Source organism: Botrytis deweyae, assembly GCF_014898535.1.
Source record: "Botrytis deweyae strain B1 chromosome Unknown BDEW_005, whole genome shotgun sequence".
NCBI classification, from domain to species: Eukaryota; Fungi; Ascomycota; class Leotiomycetes; order Helotiales; family Sclerotiniaceae; genus Botrytis; species Botrytis deweyae.
This window is the reverse complement of record NW_024066212.1, coordinates 1,286,006-1,301,505: the sequence shown is the minus strand read 5'-3', so window position 1 is coordinate 1,301,505 and position 15,500 is coordinate 1,286,006. Positions and strand designations below refer to the sequence as shown.

Here is a 15,500-nt window from a genome sequence, read left to right as displayed (position 1 = left end):
GGAAAGAAAACGCCGTTCTGCTGCCTCGGTAGTAATACACAGACAGCCCTCGAAGAATCGGCTATGAAAGTACTGAAATAGCGTAAAGCTTTCCATCTCCAGGTTTCGTAGCCGATTGGTGCAGATACAACTAGGAAACGCCTGGGTTTATAAGTTTCCTCTCTGAAGCTAACGCCATCCCCTAGTTGAAAGCAAATTGTTTGTCTTTCTTCTCAATTCCTACTGGTTGCTGTTTATGTTTTATCCATTCTCACCACGAGATGATGATGTTCAATCAAGCTTGATTGAGTCTTTTCCATGTCATCCCGTTCACTGCCTTTCTTCAAATTTCACCGGGTCAAGAACCCACACCTCAGGAACCTCACTGTATCATCAATGATGGGTGATGATGATAGTCTCTTGAATACTAGGTCAAGATAATTGACAGGGTGCTGAATTCTCATGAAGTTTCCAGCGTGCACGAAGAAAGAGTCTAGTCCTCACCTATGATTCTCGAACTACCAAAAGCAGACACTTCTCAGTTATCTACCTGCTCAATTCTTTACATCGCTATGCAAATGAGAGCGAATTGGGAAGGAGCGAAACGATATAGGCAGATACTGGAACCCATATTTATGATCCCTCAATTCCTTGATTGGTTTGTATACGGCCGAAAGGACTAACTTTGCCATTTAAGCTAGTTTTTAAGGGGTAATTTTGCAGAGTTTGTGTGCTTTTACGGGTGATTGAGATTACTCGTATTTCGATGTACTATTTCATAGTGATTCTCTAGCTCGAGAAGTGATTATTAACAATTTCATGCGTTCCAAGCAGTCCGACGTTGTGGGCGGTTGGAGAGGGAGGGTTGGAAAGAATGAAGAAGAGAGTGGATGAACGACCCAAGAAACCCCTTTCGAAATTGCTCAATGTAGTTATCATATTCCCTTAGCTCTCCCGTTTCTCATACGTTGTCTATTGATCAGAGCAGAATCAGCAGACATCTGTTGCAGATGTGCGAGAGATGGTTCCTAAACTCTTCCCCATCGCACCGATGTTTTCCCTTCGCACTTTCCCGAACTTACAAACCCACTTGCCTCCACAGAGATACACCGTACATTCATTATTTAAGCTTGATCATACCTATTAGATTCAAGCTACTGCTTTGACATCTCCACTGACATTTCCAAATAATCAAACTTAATTCAATAAGCATAAAAATATAGTTCGCTGGAATAGATGAGAGAGTGCCATTCATTTATCTATAGATCCCGAATAGATTGACCGTAGCCAATGGCGAACATCTCATTGGGACATTAATTTAATCAGGGGCTCTAAACCCCAATTGCCATTACCCATTGGGTTAGATGATCAAGTCCCGTTTGAATGATGCTGTGGAGTCGACTTAAGTAATTCTACCGTATTAACCCATAGTAAACTGGTATTTTTCACCATTGCCTACTGCCAATGTGGACGGTGGATATCACTAATTAAGGTTCATTTGAATTTTAACAGGGCAGTAAGGGAAATGGCCGAACACTAATAAGATTCTACACTTCGATCGAAATGTAATATCAAAACAATAAATCAATACAACTTCCTAAAATTCCTAGCGATCATTATTTGTCGAAGAACAACTCTTATATATAATTTAGAAGAATATAAAATATGAAATCAAAACACAGTTCGATTTTGAAAAAGATACATTTTACGATTTTAGGTCAATTTTGCTGCTTTAGTAGTAGTTTTCTACTGTCGGTCTCCAGAGTGGGTTCTCGGACAAGAGAACGAACCCCTTGAAGATTAGCTAGTACTTGGTCCTTACAGTCCCTGATAATACTTCGTACATCAGATTCGTATTTCGGACAGAGTCAAAACCCTTGGTTTGAACCTACTAGCCCTTCCCTACGAGCCTAATTCTTAAAATCTAATGAATCCGATGACAATTTCAATGCATATCATTCAGAGCCCATTTCTGATTTCAATTCTTCGGAGAAAGAAGACAACTTTCTCCAACAAAAGCTTTGATATTTTTAGCAGGGTTATTTATACTACGAAGGATTTAAGCGTGTTTCGAATGCCCAAACGTTGTGAATATACTCCGTAGGTCCCTGAATAGACTTATATCATCTGAGATACGGGGCTGAGCAGAAAAGCCCCTACGAGGCTACGAAGCAGACTTGCACCATGCGAGCCAATGGGCAACCTCGGCAGCTATTTCCTTCTGATTGCTATTTCAAAATTAAATGTGTCCCATCAGTGTCAATCTTATCCTCGTTCATGCATTTTTACGGATATTACCCAGAAATCAACCCACGATCTCCATGAAAGGCAAAAGGCACGAGTAGGATACCTCAGAATAAAGTTTGTCCAGAATGGCACTAAGCGAGTCGTTGGAGGCTGATGCTTACATGATGCTGGTAATACGACTCACGAGGTGACCTATGGGAAGGAGATGCAATTTCATCTCCAGGAAGTTCGCACTTGTACTCTACGAGTAATTAGTAAATCTTTTACGACTTAAGCCTTTGGTTACTGGTGACTGGTGCCACAATCTGTAGTGGTATTTCTTTCATTAGGCAGAAGTTTGATAGAATAATAGCGATGTTTTATCGGGTTGGTGATTACCGAGCCAATTTCCTACAGAGTAGGAGCGCAGGCCACTCCTTCAACCAAAAACGGAGCGCTTCGATGGGTTTTCAATGGAGCGCCCTAGCGAGTTTAGGGGTAAAAACCTCAGCAAATAATAGTGGGATGAAATAAAGTAAGTGCAAACACTGTGCCACGAAGGACTGTGCAGTGTGCAAGCTCCTCGGTGAAGTTTCTTAGGGGTTTCCTCAAATAGGTTCAGGTATGGAATTGCATTTGTTGTACAAGGAATCTCACTCAGATATGACAAGGCTGTGAATTTAGCTTTGATTATTCTCTTTTGTCTTTCTCTTTTACTTTCCTTCTTCTGATTCACCTTCTGAGGATATCATAACATTTTGCTATCCAAGATGGCGATACAACTATCCAAAGCAAGATATTCCCTTCAAAACCAAACTACTCGTATCATTAAAATATTCTCTATTATTGTCTTCTTCTACATCTGCACGTATTTTCTTCTACCCCGAATACAATCCACCCCTCTCACCATCACCGAAGAAGATATATCCTTTGAACAGCGCACCGCTCACATCAACAACAACTTCCTTCCCGCCTCCACCTCAGACCAAATATGTGCTTCTCACTCCCTTACATCCTATCCCGATCGTTCGCAAAAACGTAAGATATACGATCTCTTTATGGTCAATTCCGAGCTAGATTGGCTCGAAATCCGTCTCAATGAAATGAACACCGAGGTAGATTATTTTGTCATCCTCGAAGCGCCAACCACCTTTACCGGTCTTGCGAAAAACATGACCTTTCAAGAACATCGAGCCAAATTTTCTGCTTTCGAGGATAAAATCATCTATCACGTTTTGACCGATGCTCCTCCCCCAGTCTCCAACACCACATTACCCGGCTCCAAAGAATACGAAGCGAATGCATGGATCCAAGAGAAATTCCAACGGGACGCCATGTTCACCCAGGTATTTCCCAAGCTGGTGGGCGAACAGAAACCTAACGAAGGAGATGTGATACTCGTCTCCGATATTGACGAGGTAATTCGACCTGCTTCTCTTCAAGTCCTGCGCAATTGTGTTTTCCCCGTGATTCTTACACTGCGCTCTCAATTCTACTACTATTCCTTTCAATTTCGACACCGAGGAGAGCAGTGGGCACATCCTCAAGCGACATTCTATCGGGGCCTAGAAAATACTATCAAACCGCATAGTTTACGTAGTCGCCATGGGGGACACGTACAGGTGGACGAAAGAGATAGTAAAAGTATCGGAAATTTGTGGAATGCGGCCTGGCATTGTAGCAGTTGTTTTAGTACACTCAAGGAGATGAGAAGGAAGATGGAGAGTTTCAGTCATACAAATTTGAACAAGCAGGAGTTCAGAATGACGGATAGGATCGTGGATAGAGTGGGAAGAGGGAAGGATTTGTGGGATAGATTTGGTCAGGTATGTGGACAATGTTTCCTTTCTCCGAGATTTGGGATGGGAAAATGGGTTGCTAGGTGTAATTCTGCAACTATGGTTGAAGATTCAATCCATCTTCACGAATCCAAGAGGTCTCAAGTGAACCTCATCAAATTCACTCACCCTTTCAAGTTTCACGTTATTCATCTCCTACCACTAAAGGAGAACTACACTAACCTTCCATCATCAACAGTGGTACAAAAGAATAGACAACAACAACGACATCCCTAGCTATATCAAAGATCACCGATCCAAATTTGGATACATGGTTGATCGCGATGGCGAAGGGGCCGGATTTGTCGATTACGATGAAGTTATTGCGCAAGAAAAAAAGGAAATAGATTTGATTTGAGAACTTTATGGATAAAGTCTTTAATGTTATAATATGGTATATTTTATGAGGACATTTGCACTAGCATTTACGTCAGGAGTTTGGGTTTTGGATAGATGATTGGTTACATTTCTTGGAGTTTGGAACCAGAGCGCAAGATTCCCTATGTTTGAAGATTCGGTAAATGAGATGAAGAAGGAAAAGAAGAAGAGTGAAATTTCACATACTCTAGAAAGGGGCATATTTAGGATTTCTATCACGTCTCTCTAGGGGTCTTTGAGAGAGGGCAGCTGTGGATTTTAATAGAGAGGAGACACTCCAACTGAGAGTATTGTACTATATGCATAATGAGCATACTGCAAACATTCAAACGAAAAATTAGACTTCATCAATTGATCAGGCTAATGCATCCAACCTCCAGTTTTCAGTAATCTTAATGCGCATCCACTAGGACACAACGCAACAGCTTCAAGCGACGATTTTATTGTCTGATGAAGGGGGTATCGAATATTATTTCATGCTGTTTTCATGCCATTCCATCCAAAACAAACTCCCATCCCATTATCTATCCCTCCTTAAATAACCAGACTTTTCATTGGGAGACGGAGCTTCCATCACCACAATATATGTATTCAACACATCCACCTCTCATAAATCGTCAAACCATCCCATGAAATCCTCTACTCACAATTAAATCTACACACTATTATTCCCTATTATTCCGCGATTCCATCTCCGCAGCCATTGGTGGTCCAGGTACCATAGGCGGTTCGCGGAGAAGTGATTTTTTCTCCTGACCTAGAACTACTATTGTCGCATGTTCATTAGCATATATTCATTCATTCATTCATTCATTCATTCATTACCCCTCCCCCTCCTCTCTCCCAAGCCCCACAAGAACCAAACCAAACAAACAAAAACAACTCACATCTATCCCAAAGCACCCAGCTAGTAACAAACAATATAGGCAACGCTACAATCGTCATCGTAACTCTCCTCGCTACACTCTGATAATTTCCCGGCAGGGGTTTCTCACCCTTTCCTCTACCCATCGAGCGCGCGCCAGCGGGCGTGGTCAGTCGCGAGGTTATAGATTGATTTAGAGCTTTGAGAGGGAGCTCCGATTTCGTAGTTTTCGTCGGTGTTCGAGCGGGTTTAGATTGCGATTGGGCGGGTTTTGATTTAGGAGATTGAGATGGCGGAGGAGAAGAAGATTCACGAGTAGATGCCGAACGCATACTTTGAATACGCTGGACCTGTGCGAGAATCGGCGAAGCTCCCATCGTGTATGCGTTTGCGATCAGCGAAGATCGATTCCCTGAGCTCGGTAACCTTATACCCGACATATTCGGATCCAATGAATCTCTCAATTCGTCCAGTTTCGCGTCGCTTTCTCTATCGCTGCTGGCTGGTATGGCGACAATCGCAGTAGATGTCGCAGGTATGGCAATATTTTTTGGTTCCTCAGTCGTAGGAGGCGCAGACGCAATCGCGGCTACAAGGGCAGATGTGCCGATTTTCGATTTCGTCGATGGTGATGCTTTCCTCTTACTCACTCTTCGTATTGCCCATGTACTATTAATCCCAAATTTTAAGCCTTCAGATTTCTCGTCTTTCGAAGTCGAAATTTCAGATAGCGAAAGTGATGCTGATATATCAAGAATGAATTTCTTAGGCCTTGCTCTTACTTTGGTGATAGTTTCAGTGTTATCAGCCGCCATTATTGATTGATACGGGCGGGGCAGGGTTGTAAAGATTCACGTCGGCAAACGCAAATGCGTTTTTGGGATTTTCATTTTGAGTTTGTGTTATTTACTTTTTTATTCAAACTTTTTGTTATTCTTTCTTTTTTCCTTCTCTTTGTGTTCAATACGATGCTCAACGAAGGATTTGGATCATTATCTGAATATTCGGATGAATGTTTCGAGGTGTTTAATGCAGGGTGTATAGTGGATGATATTATTATATCTGCCATGAATCTCTATGAAACATATAATTCGAAGATCTCGGGGAAATAGCATCTCTAAGTTGAATTCTATTTCAGGCCAAGGGAATTGTCATGGTTCTGCTATGTTTCCTTGAAGCTATTCGCACCATTTATACTATTTCCAAACTCCAATATATGTGCAGGAGCATCACAATAAATCACACACATATTACTGAGATAAGCAGCGTAATTTCATTCATTCGTGTATCTATCTACCATCATTGGTACCTATCATTTCTATACAATCCAGTTTTCCTCCTCTCCCATCTTTGGCTCCTCTGAAACTCCTCTGCTTATAAATACAATTAAGTTAGGATATCAATACCGAACGCCTGATCCAATGCCATTTTGACATTACCCATCATTAACAGCTCATTGCTTCCTCCTTATTACCATCCACGTTTAACCCATACTCTTCTCATTCAAGTCATTACGTTCATGATTCATCGCTTCCTGAATCGCTGCTGCATGATTTGCTTCCGCCATGTCCCTCCTAACTGGACTGTTCGCCCTAGAGTTTGCTCTGGAGTTTACCCTGCTGTTTGGATTACTCTTCTCATGTGTACTATGTGGTCTGCTTCCCGTGTTTTGTCTTACTCTAAGATCTTGTTGACTGCGAGCGAAACTTCTTGCTCTTGCTCCGGTTGGCATTCTTGATAGATGAGTCCCATCTACCGCTGTTGATCCTTCACCGACATGAGTTCCTTTCTCATGAACGATTTCGTTGTGGGCAGCTTTGGCGTCAGATAGTTGTTGGGCGAAAGGTGAGCGTTTGCGGAGAACAGGTCCTTTCCAATAAATGACATAAACGGCGATCACGAGGACGAAGGAGATACATGCAAGAATGGTAGAGGCGTAAGCAAGCGAGCGAGATGGGTCAGATGACATGTCTAGGATTTTGTGTTAGCATTCTCTGGCAAGAGTCATTAGAAAAGGAATACATACTCTGGAAGAAAGGAGTAGCAGGAATTGTCAAAACACCGGCCAAGAAATCTCTCGACCATCCATTTCCACCTGTAGCAGAAGCTGAATATGGTCCATAGGCACAAATCATATAATCAATTGTCGCCATGTAAATACTATAGTTGGCAATACCGACAATCGCTGCGAAAATTGAGGAACCGATCCAATGAATTGGTGGGCCTGTAGAAGTCCAGGCAAAACCAATAAGACCAATTGGCAAGCATGGTGCCGTGTAGAGCAAGAACCAAAGTCTAGATTCGAATTGAGCGTGTTCATCATCTGGTTTATTGGCGCGTTGTTTGATATTGCGTTTGATGGCAGGAATGAATGCAAACCAAGCAATGAAGTATCCCACAAGAATGGGAAGGAAAGAGAGACCAAGTTCGACAGTCCCAAAACCCCATTGTTTGTACACAAGAGAAAAGGATTGGATGAACATGAAGATGAGTGCATCAGAGAATCCAGACAACAAACTCAAGGTCAAAACAATTGGCTCTGTCAAGAACATCTTGAAAGGTCTGACGAAAGTAACCAAAGTCTCTTTAATGGAGAATCGTTCCTTGAATGGCGTGATCTCGTTGGGACCGTAAATGTTTGGGTTTTCACCACTCTTTCGCATCTTCTTGGCGATTTGATCCATCATGATGGTCGATCTGGTCTCAGGTACAAGAGCCAAATGAAGGAGTTGTACAGCACCACCAAAGATAAGTTGAATCCAGATATTCCATCTCCAAGCCAAATTAGCTTCGACGAAACCACCAACAACGGGACCCAAAACACTTCCACCAACAGATGAGAATACTACAAATGCGACGGCGTATTGTTGATCATCTGATTCCCACATGTCGGCAATCATACCCAGAGTAACGGAACCACCTGCTGATGAAAGACCACCAAGCGCACGGCCAACCATGATAGTGGCAAAATTTGGAGCAATTCCAACTGGAATTTGCCAGATGTTGACCAAGAATAGAGAAGCTTGTAGAATAGGTTTGCGACCCAATTCTTCAGACCATGGAGCCCATAATTCACAACCGAATGCATACAGCACCAAGAAAATCATAGCACCAGCTCTTGCACCTTGTGCGCTGACGCCAAATTCGTCAACGATACCACCAATGGCGTTTGAGTATAAACTGGTATTGAAGTTCATGGAAACCTGAACCATGAAAATAACCGACAAAATCATCCATTTTTTCCAGGTAGGAAAAGAGTATCCCAATTGACCCCAACAATCTTCTTCGCTAATTTCGATCTTGTCGGACTCTCTGACATTTGTTACTGCATTTTCATTGTCGCCAGATGGGAAACGTGCTACACGATTTGCGCGGGGTGGTTGAGTACCAGGATTTTCAAGGTGAGATCCTGCACCGGTTGATGCGCCATGTTTGGATGATTGTGAAGATAAATCAGACTCCTGGAATATGGCCTTTCCTTCACTGGAGGTGGGTGTATTAATACCACCCGCCATTTAGTTTTGTATTATTTGATACTATTCGATTGATCGTTAGTCTCCTGGTGTGATTTTTCTCTTGTGATATTGAAGACTGGAAATGTAAGATTGCGTGAGAGGTGCGAAAGGATATTGGAAAGAAACTTCTTGAAGGAATTCTGGTTCTTGTATGAGGAATATATATGCTCAGGCGAAATACATACTTTCTTGATAAAAAAGATTATCGATCGATAAGATGAATACTAAAAACAGGGCTAGAACTAGTAGTCAAAGCAGTGAATCTAAGAGCTTCTAGGACTCTTCGTTTCCCCCGCACTCTAGACCTTGTATCAAAAACCCTAATGAGAATTACTCGTATAGAGATGTCCGAGAAGAAAAGCAAAACTTAGTTGACCTTTCTCAATAATAGTTCAAGAGGATATCAAATTATCATATTAAGAAGAATGGAAGAACTTGAAGCTCGATAGAGGAGATGCAGAAGATGAAGTAGTAATGAATTTGTTCAATGTATCTCATATCAATTCATGGTTTCCCGCTTGGTACGTCATTTTTGGATTTTATATGCAGGGCCCCTTCAATGTGACTTCCCAACTTTTTTTGTTGGAGTCCCCCCGGGGGTAGGATCGACCCCATCATCTTGTTTTGGGAGTGACAACCAATCAAGTTGTGGAACTTCTCCTGCCAAAATTTGATGGGGCTAAAAGTTTTATACGAATATACTTTATCATACGAGTACATCGTAGTTTGAGTTTTAGTCAATAGTTCGTGTCAGACATACCTAGAGTTAGAACTAGAAGCAACCAAGATTGATAGAGAGTGTGAATAGAGTGACTGCTCTACTTACTCGCACGAATAACAGAGCGAGCAGAGCGAGCAAAGCGAGGTTGTCGTAGAATATCATCAGTAGAAAAAAAAGGACGTTAAATTCAACGTGTGAAAGCAATTTGATTTACCTCAAGGACCTACAACACTGAAACATACTTAGATTTAGGATCATCATCCCAGAATGATCTTACGAGTCAGACGAATTTCTGATGGACTCAGTCGTCTGATTTGAGAATGCGGAAATGGCGGCATGATTACTCAACATAGGATTTGTGTTTTGAGTGAGACGTTGATTGATCGCAAGAATCGCTCCGGATCGCTAAGCACCTCCCCAATGAGTCCCCATGCAATCCTCCAAGCATTGCACTTCTTTTATAAGTTTCCCCATCAACACCGACGTTGATCTGCACCTGCATCTTTGAATGTCGCCCCAGTTTTCACCGTGCGGGAAAAGTATATTTTCTGGTATGTCTCTGGGACGATATGGATTCGTGATATTGTCGTCTGTCGAATCTCCAGATGTTACAAGAAATTGATATTAAAATCTAGATTAGATGTGACTTCAGTAAATCTATCAAAACTTCTTTGATATTAGATGAGCCTCATGTTCGGCATTCATTCAATCAAGCATCTCCAGCTTTGCCAATAAATGAAGAAGCTTTCCTGAGAGTGTATATACCAATGCTTATGGGACTGGGTTGCCACTATCACGGTGGCTCAGATAAGCGCAACACTTGGCAACTGAGGCCGATTTGCCAAAGAGCAGTCTAGCACTCGGATTGACTTTGAGATTTCGGCACAACGCAACCAGTCTCTTTCAATGATACGGAAAGCTATTTTATGTCTCAAAAAAAAAGATACATGCCAATTAATTAACTACTCGCCGTCGTTACAATGTACCATGCTCACGATTATGCATCACAAGACAAAGAGGATTCGGGCGCCTATCTGGAGACCGGGGTTAAGCCCGTCGTCTATTGTAATTTTCATCATCGTGCAGAAACAGGTTCAAGACGTTGAAATTGCCCGTTGTGTCCCGGCATCAGCAAAAGTAATATAGTGGAGAGGCGGAGGCGGGGGAAATCTGGAGGTGCCAGGTGGTAGATTGATCCAGGTTATTCCGATCATCATGAACTACTTCCATAAATTGGCCGAGTACTGACCGTGGCGGTAATAGAATAGCATCGGTTGATGGGAGAGATAATCAGAGATGCTTCAGTAACCCGAGCCGACTAACAATTAGATGGTTGTTAGTTGATCATGTGCTCAAATACTAATTGAAGGTTAAAAGCAATTCTACACACAGTACTCAGAAGACTAGTATAGTGAGTATGAACCTACCCAAGTAGTGAAATTCATACAGCTTTACTCATACCATCGATGGTCAATAATGAACGACCACCTCTACTAACCCTAGGTAGACAAAAAATCCGCTGCCAGCACATCAAATATTTTAGGAACCTTAACTTCTGTTCTGCGCTGTTTCCATCTAGACATACAACCTATTTTCGTACTATCATATCAAAGGTCGGTTGGTGCGTTCGGCATCCGAGTAGACAGAATGCTTACAGGACTTAACACCGATTCGGCTTGACATTGATTCGATTCGAATTGAAAGTCTACCCACCTTCCCACCTAAAGTTCCTAGTCATACATATACGGTATGTAAGCAGGCGGCAGTAGGCATGTAGTCTGCACGAATTTGATCACTAATCGAGCTTGGCGTTTAGTATGTAAATCGTGATCAATTTATTCCAAGGCAAAAACCAAAAACTCCCTCTCGTCGAAAGGACTTATCCCTCCGAACGGATAAATGTCGGTCGGAAAAAGCATCCTCGGTTGCTGACTACCGAGTCATTTCGTGCCTTGATTTTGCTCAACATCAGAGCTCATACATAGGCTAGCCTCACACCAAGAATTCGTACTTGGGTAGATCTGGTTCCTGGATTCATGATACGGTCGTTTATGTTCCAGATCCTCCAGGAGTAAGATCGCGTTGGATAAATAACGTGATTGGGTTTCGAAGAATAAAATAATCGGTAGGTTAGTTAACCTCACCTGGTGGATGAACATGTATCAATGTATCATTGATATTTTTTAATTCCTTGGGATATTCTTATACCCAAGTCACCATCATACAGATTCTACAACGACCAATCAGCTAGCCACCAAGTTCTTGAAGAATGATGATGTAAATTCGCAAATCAAGGTATTAAGGTTGATGTAATGCACAACATACCACACCGGTAGCCATTCCCGCTCCGCCACCACTACCGTAATGTTCCAGGCTTTAGAGATCTTCACAACGTTGAATCATTTGAGCCTCCTTTCCTTGGTAATATTGCACCAAAGGCTTTTTGTTGCTTGTCTGTAGAGTTGTTTCCTTGATTTTGGAGGTTCATATCATAGAGATTTGGAAAAAGAATGGTTTTGTTGCTGCTCTAAGGTAGAATTTCCTTGCTTTTTTGACGTGAAGATGTTGTATTTCGAAGGAAGCAACGGTTTGTTGCTCGTCTATAGTTCGTAGTTCATTCCCTGCTTTTCGAGGTGAATGTCTCAAGAATTCGAAGGAGGGCAGATTTTGTTGCTCGTCTGTAGACATATTTCCTTGATTTTTGATGTGAAGAAGTCATACTTGAAAGGTAGATAGTTTTGTTGCTCATCTGAAACGTTCTTGATTTTGTATGTCCAGAAGTTATGTTTCTGTGTTTTGTTGCTCGTCTATAATTGTATTTATTTCCTTGCTTTAGACAGGAGAGAAAAGAAAATAGGTACATATCGTCCAGAAGGCACTTTTGTTGCATGTCTGTTGTGAAAATTCCTTGCTTTAAAAAAGCCATGGCTTGCTTTTGTGGCTGGCGACGATCTATTATCATCATCGACGGTTATCTATGATGGTGATGACGGCGGATGTGGAGGGCCGAGTACCTGGATACCAATTCTGCATGCAACAAAAACAGGTTTGCGGTCAATGAGATGAGCAACAAAACAGTTTGAATTTGACAATTTACATTGTTGAACTTTGACATAGTTCTAGAACTCCTCAAGATTTGAAAATAATTGGCTATGGCAGATATGTGTCGAGTCTAGACCTGCGGATCGGAAGGTCTGCTCCATACATTGAAGCTTCATAGCTTGAAGTTGTCTTCAACACAACGTCTATGTCTACATTTTGTTGCATATCTAATGCTGTATTCTTGATTTTTAATTTGATTTCACTTTCTGTTGCATATCTGATAATAGTTCCTTGGTTTTAATTCCTCCACTGATGATGATGGTGATGATGTTATACTGAACAGCATTTCTGAACAACAAAAAGCAGGTTTGAAAATGAGATAAGCAACAAAACGGATGAATTCAAAGATCGGCAGTGGACATGCTGTGTTGATATATTGATATTCTTCCAAGACTACTCCTTTGGTTTCTGAAAGTCGTGGCCTTGACTCGACATTTGTTTTGTTGCATATCTGGTTCTAGTTCCTTGATTTTTAAGCTGGCGATGATGATGGTGCTGATGGCGAAGATCATGATGACAACGACGATGATGATGATTATGATGATATCTAATATATTTGGAAAACAGGTTTGAAAATTAGATGAGCAACAAAACATTGAGAACTGGAGTTTGATAGGATATACTTGATGATCAGTAAAGGATTAGGAAGTCCTCGATATGGGGTTTGATATGAAGCTGATTTCGACATCTTCAATTTCATCAAGATGTTGTTCGTTGTCTCAGCATATTCCAATAAAAATATTTGGCAACGCTTCTTTACTTGTCAACAGAATTTATCTCCAGTTAAACACGCGAAATTACTGTATCGCCATTCGAGACACGGGTTACGGCGATAGATTTCCACTTTGTATGTATCTGCATCAATACAACAGATTTCCTGGGAGAACCCGATGATCCATGTATCACATCATGATACTTTAACAACCCTCGGTCCATGTCCCTCTTTCCGACCACAATTCAACCTTCGCCTTACTTATTCGAGCCCTTGCTCCTCCGCATATTTTTCAACCTCCTATCATTCATCAGCTACGACTCGGCTAATGTCTCTCGCGTATGTTCTCGAATTTAGCTGGGCAACCGTGTGCCATCTTTCCCCGAGCATGTTAATTTGGCCCGAGAAAGAAAGGGCATGATGATGGTTATGACGGTCAGTGTGAACAATCAGCATTGCGCTGACGAACAGCAAACCAATTTGTGAGCCTGTACATCGACATCCATCGAATGTTGGAATATAGGTATCCCTGAGAATTTCGAGTAGTGACAGGCTGATAGAACTTACTTCCGGCACCCATACCCATGTACGAATGAAAACATCGAAAGCAAGTCACCGCGCATAATATCTGATAATGCTTGCCGTGGTAAGCGTAGCCTAGACACCTTGAGCTAAGCTGTCAGACGAACAAGCCGTATTCTGGTGTATGGATATTAAAGAAAACCTTGCGCGTCCGCGTCTCTATTGAAGCGGGATTGGTAAAGCCGCGTGGGAGAGATGATGTGATATGTAGTGTGAGCTCGCCTAGGTTAATTGAAGAGCTGAATTCCGAGGATGACGCCAAGAGCCAGGTCTCCTGTTGCTGAAAATGCTCGATACCGTATTCTGACAAAGTCTGGTTGATTTCATCAACTCTAAGTCGTTCGTCTAATCACTTGGCTCGCAACTTGTGACAGTGATGAACGATTATAAAGGTCACCAAGAGTAGTCGACTCAGTATTGCTGGTGGGGCATTGATGCTGTAACATTCGTGTCGGTAGCATCTAAAGTAGGTAGGTAAAAGGAAAGGGGTAATACATAGCCAAGCAACAAGCCGAGCGTGTATGGCAGGATTCTCCAGATAATTGTCGCACAAGAATGATTTCAACGTAATCCAGTGCGAGAATTGTTTAACAACAAGCTCAACTTTGCCATTAGAACAATAATTTATTGTTCCTTCAATTGTTGTTGTGGCTGAGTTTGCAAAAAGACGAATATGCTAGCGTAACCTCAAATTGTCAAAAGAACTCTCCTAAACCTCTTGATTATACTGGCTCTCTAGTGAATCCGTATCATGTGAAACACATATTGGAACACATATAACAGCATCTGTTGCCTCGCAGTGCCCCTACTTGACGGACATTTTCAGACCCAGAAATCATCGTTGCTAAACTTCAACGGAATCAAGGGCAGTGAACGTAGTTTATCTCAACAGACTCACTTTACTTCCCTGTGTGCTATAGCAGGAAGCTATCCATGTGTCTCATCGCATGGTCTTTTGGTCGACTCATTTTTGCAATAATACTTTGGTAATATACTTCCAAAACCTTGGCGCGTCGTATTTGTAAGGGTATGGGCAGAATGAAATGGCGGTGGAACATGTAATTCCACGTGATTGTTCAGTCAGTCCATTCAATTCTATTTATGGCCCAAAAAACTACTTGTGGCACAGAATGAAGCGCCATAACGATCATGGAGTTATTTGATACCTTTGTTGCATATCTAATTCCATTTCCATGTTTTTTTGGTGGGAACAATGATGTTAATGAGGCTGAAAACGATAATGGTGATTGCGGAATGATATTGATGATGCTAGAGCTAGGGGAAAACAGGTTTGTGGCCGATGAGACGAGCAACATTCGATGAAGCATCATTATCATAGGAGCATATGTTTGGTTCTTAGCTTCGATAGATATTTCTTCTAGTGTGGTGATATCATATCGTGGCTGGTCTCTACGATATAGAGATCGAATTTTCCCCATTCGTTCTGTTTTTTACTTTGCTCGTTTGTTTTATGAAAGGATTGCTGTTTGCCATATCGCAACCGATGCCACAGGCATGATGGCACCCGTATGAATTTTGTATGGAACTTGAGGTTGTTTTAAGAAGAATATCGTTTGCGATT

At 41.8% G+C, this 15,500-nt stretch overlaps 4 protein-coding genes across 4 annotated transcripts; 1 reads left to right on the top strand and 3 right to left on the bottom strand.

Annotated features, from left to right (window-relative positions):
* Nucleotides 1-2,803: 2,803 nt before the first annotated feature.
* EAE98_003037 (uncharacterized protein) lies at nt 2,804-4,766 on the top strand. Its single transcript, XM_038950657.1, has 2 exons — nt 2,804-4,031; nt 4,243-4,766. Exons 1-2 carry the CDS (start codon nt 2,976-2,978, stop codon nt 4,399-4,401), a joined length of 1,215 nt encoding a protein of 404 aa, XP_038813186.1. The 5' UTR covers nt 2,804-2,975; the 3' UTR covers nt 4,402-4,766.
* Nucleotides 4,767-6,167, bottom strand: EAE98_003036 (uncharacterized protein). Its single transcript, XM_038950656.1, has 2 exons — nt 5,309-6,167; nt 4,767-5,187 (listed from the first exon to the last, which is right to left on the bottom strand). The coding sequence occupies exons 1-2, from the start codon at nt 6,099-6,101 to the stop codon at nt 5,087-5,089; spliced, it is 894 nt and encodes a 297-aa protein (XP_038813185.1). The 5' UTR covers nt 6,102-6,167; the 3' UTR covers nt 4,767-5,086.
* Nucleotides 6,168-6,769: 602 nt separating this feature from the next.
* On the bottom strand, nt 6,770-8,801 carry EAE98_003035 (uncharacterized protein; the record flags this gene model as incomplete). Its single annotated transcript, XM_038950655.1, has 2 exons — nt 6,770-7,257; nt 7,313-8,801. 2 exons carry the CDS (start codon nt 8,799-8,801, stop codon nt 6,770-6,772), a joined length of 1,977 nt encoding a protein of 658 aa, XP_038813184.1.
* Nucleotides 8,802-9,357: 556 nt separating this feature from the next.
* Nucleotides 9,358-9,684, bottom strand: EAE98_003034 (uncharacterized protein; the record flags this gene model as incomplete). Its single annotated transcript, XM_038950654.1, has 2 exons — nt 9,358-9,480; nt 9,628-9,684. 2 exons carry the CDS (start codon nt 9,682-9,684, stop codon nt 9,358-9,360), a joined length of 180 nt encoding a protein of 59 aa, XP_038813183.1.
* Between the last annotated feature and the right edge of the window lie 5,816 nt (nt 9,685-15,500).

Bases quoted from the DNA above. Each gene is read 5' to 3' on its own strand.
- EAE98_003037 (XM_038950657.1), top strand. From the start codon at position 2,976: ATGGCGATACAACTATCCAAAGCAAGATATTCCCTTCAAAACCAAACT. The intron at 4,032-4,242 runs GTATGTGGACAA...CATCATCAACAG, and splicing joins TGTGGGATAGATTTGGTCAG to TGGTACAAAAGAATAGACAA.
- EAE98_003036 (XM_038950656.1), bottom strand. From the start codon at position 6,101: ATGGCGGCTGATAACACTGAAACTATCACCAAAGTAAGAGCAAGGCCT. The intron at 5,188-5,308 runs GTGAGTTGTTTT...ATGCGACAATAG, and splicing joins CTGGGTGCTTTGGGATAGAT to TAGTTCTAGGTCAGGAGAAA.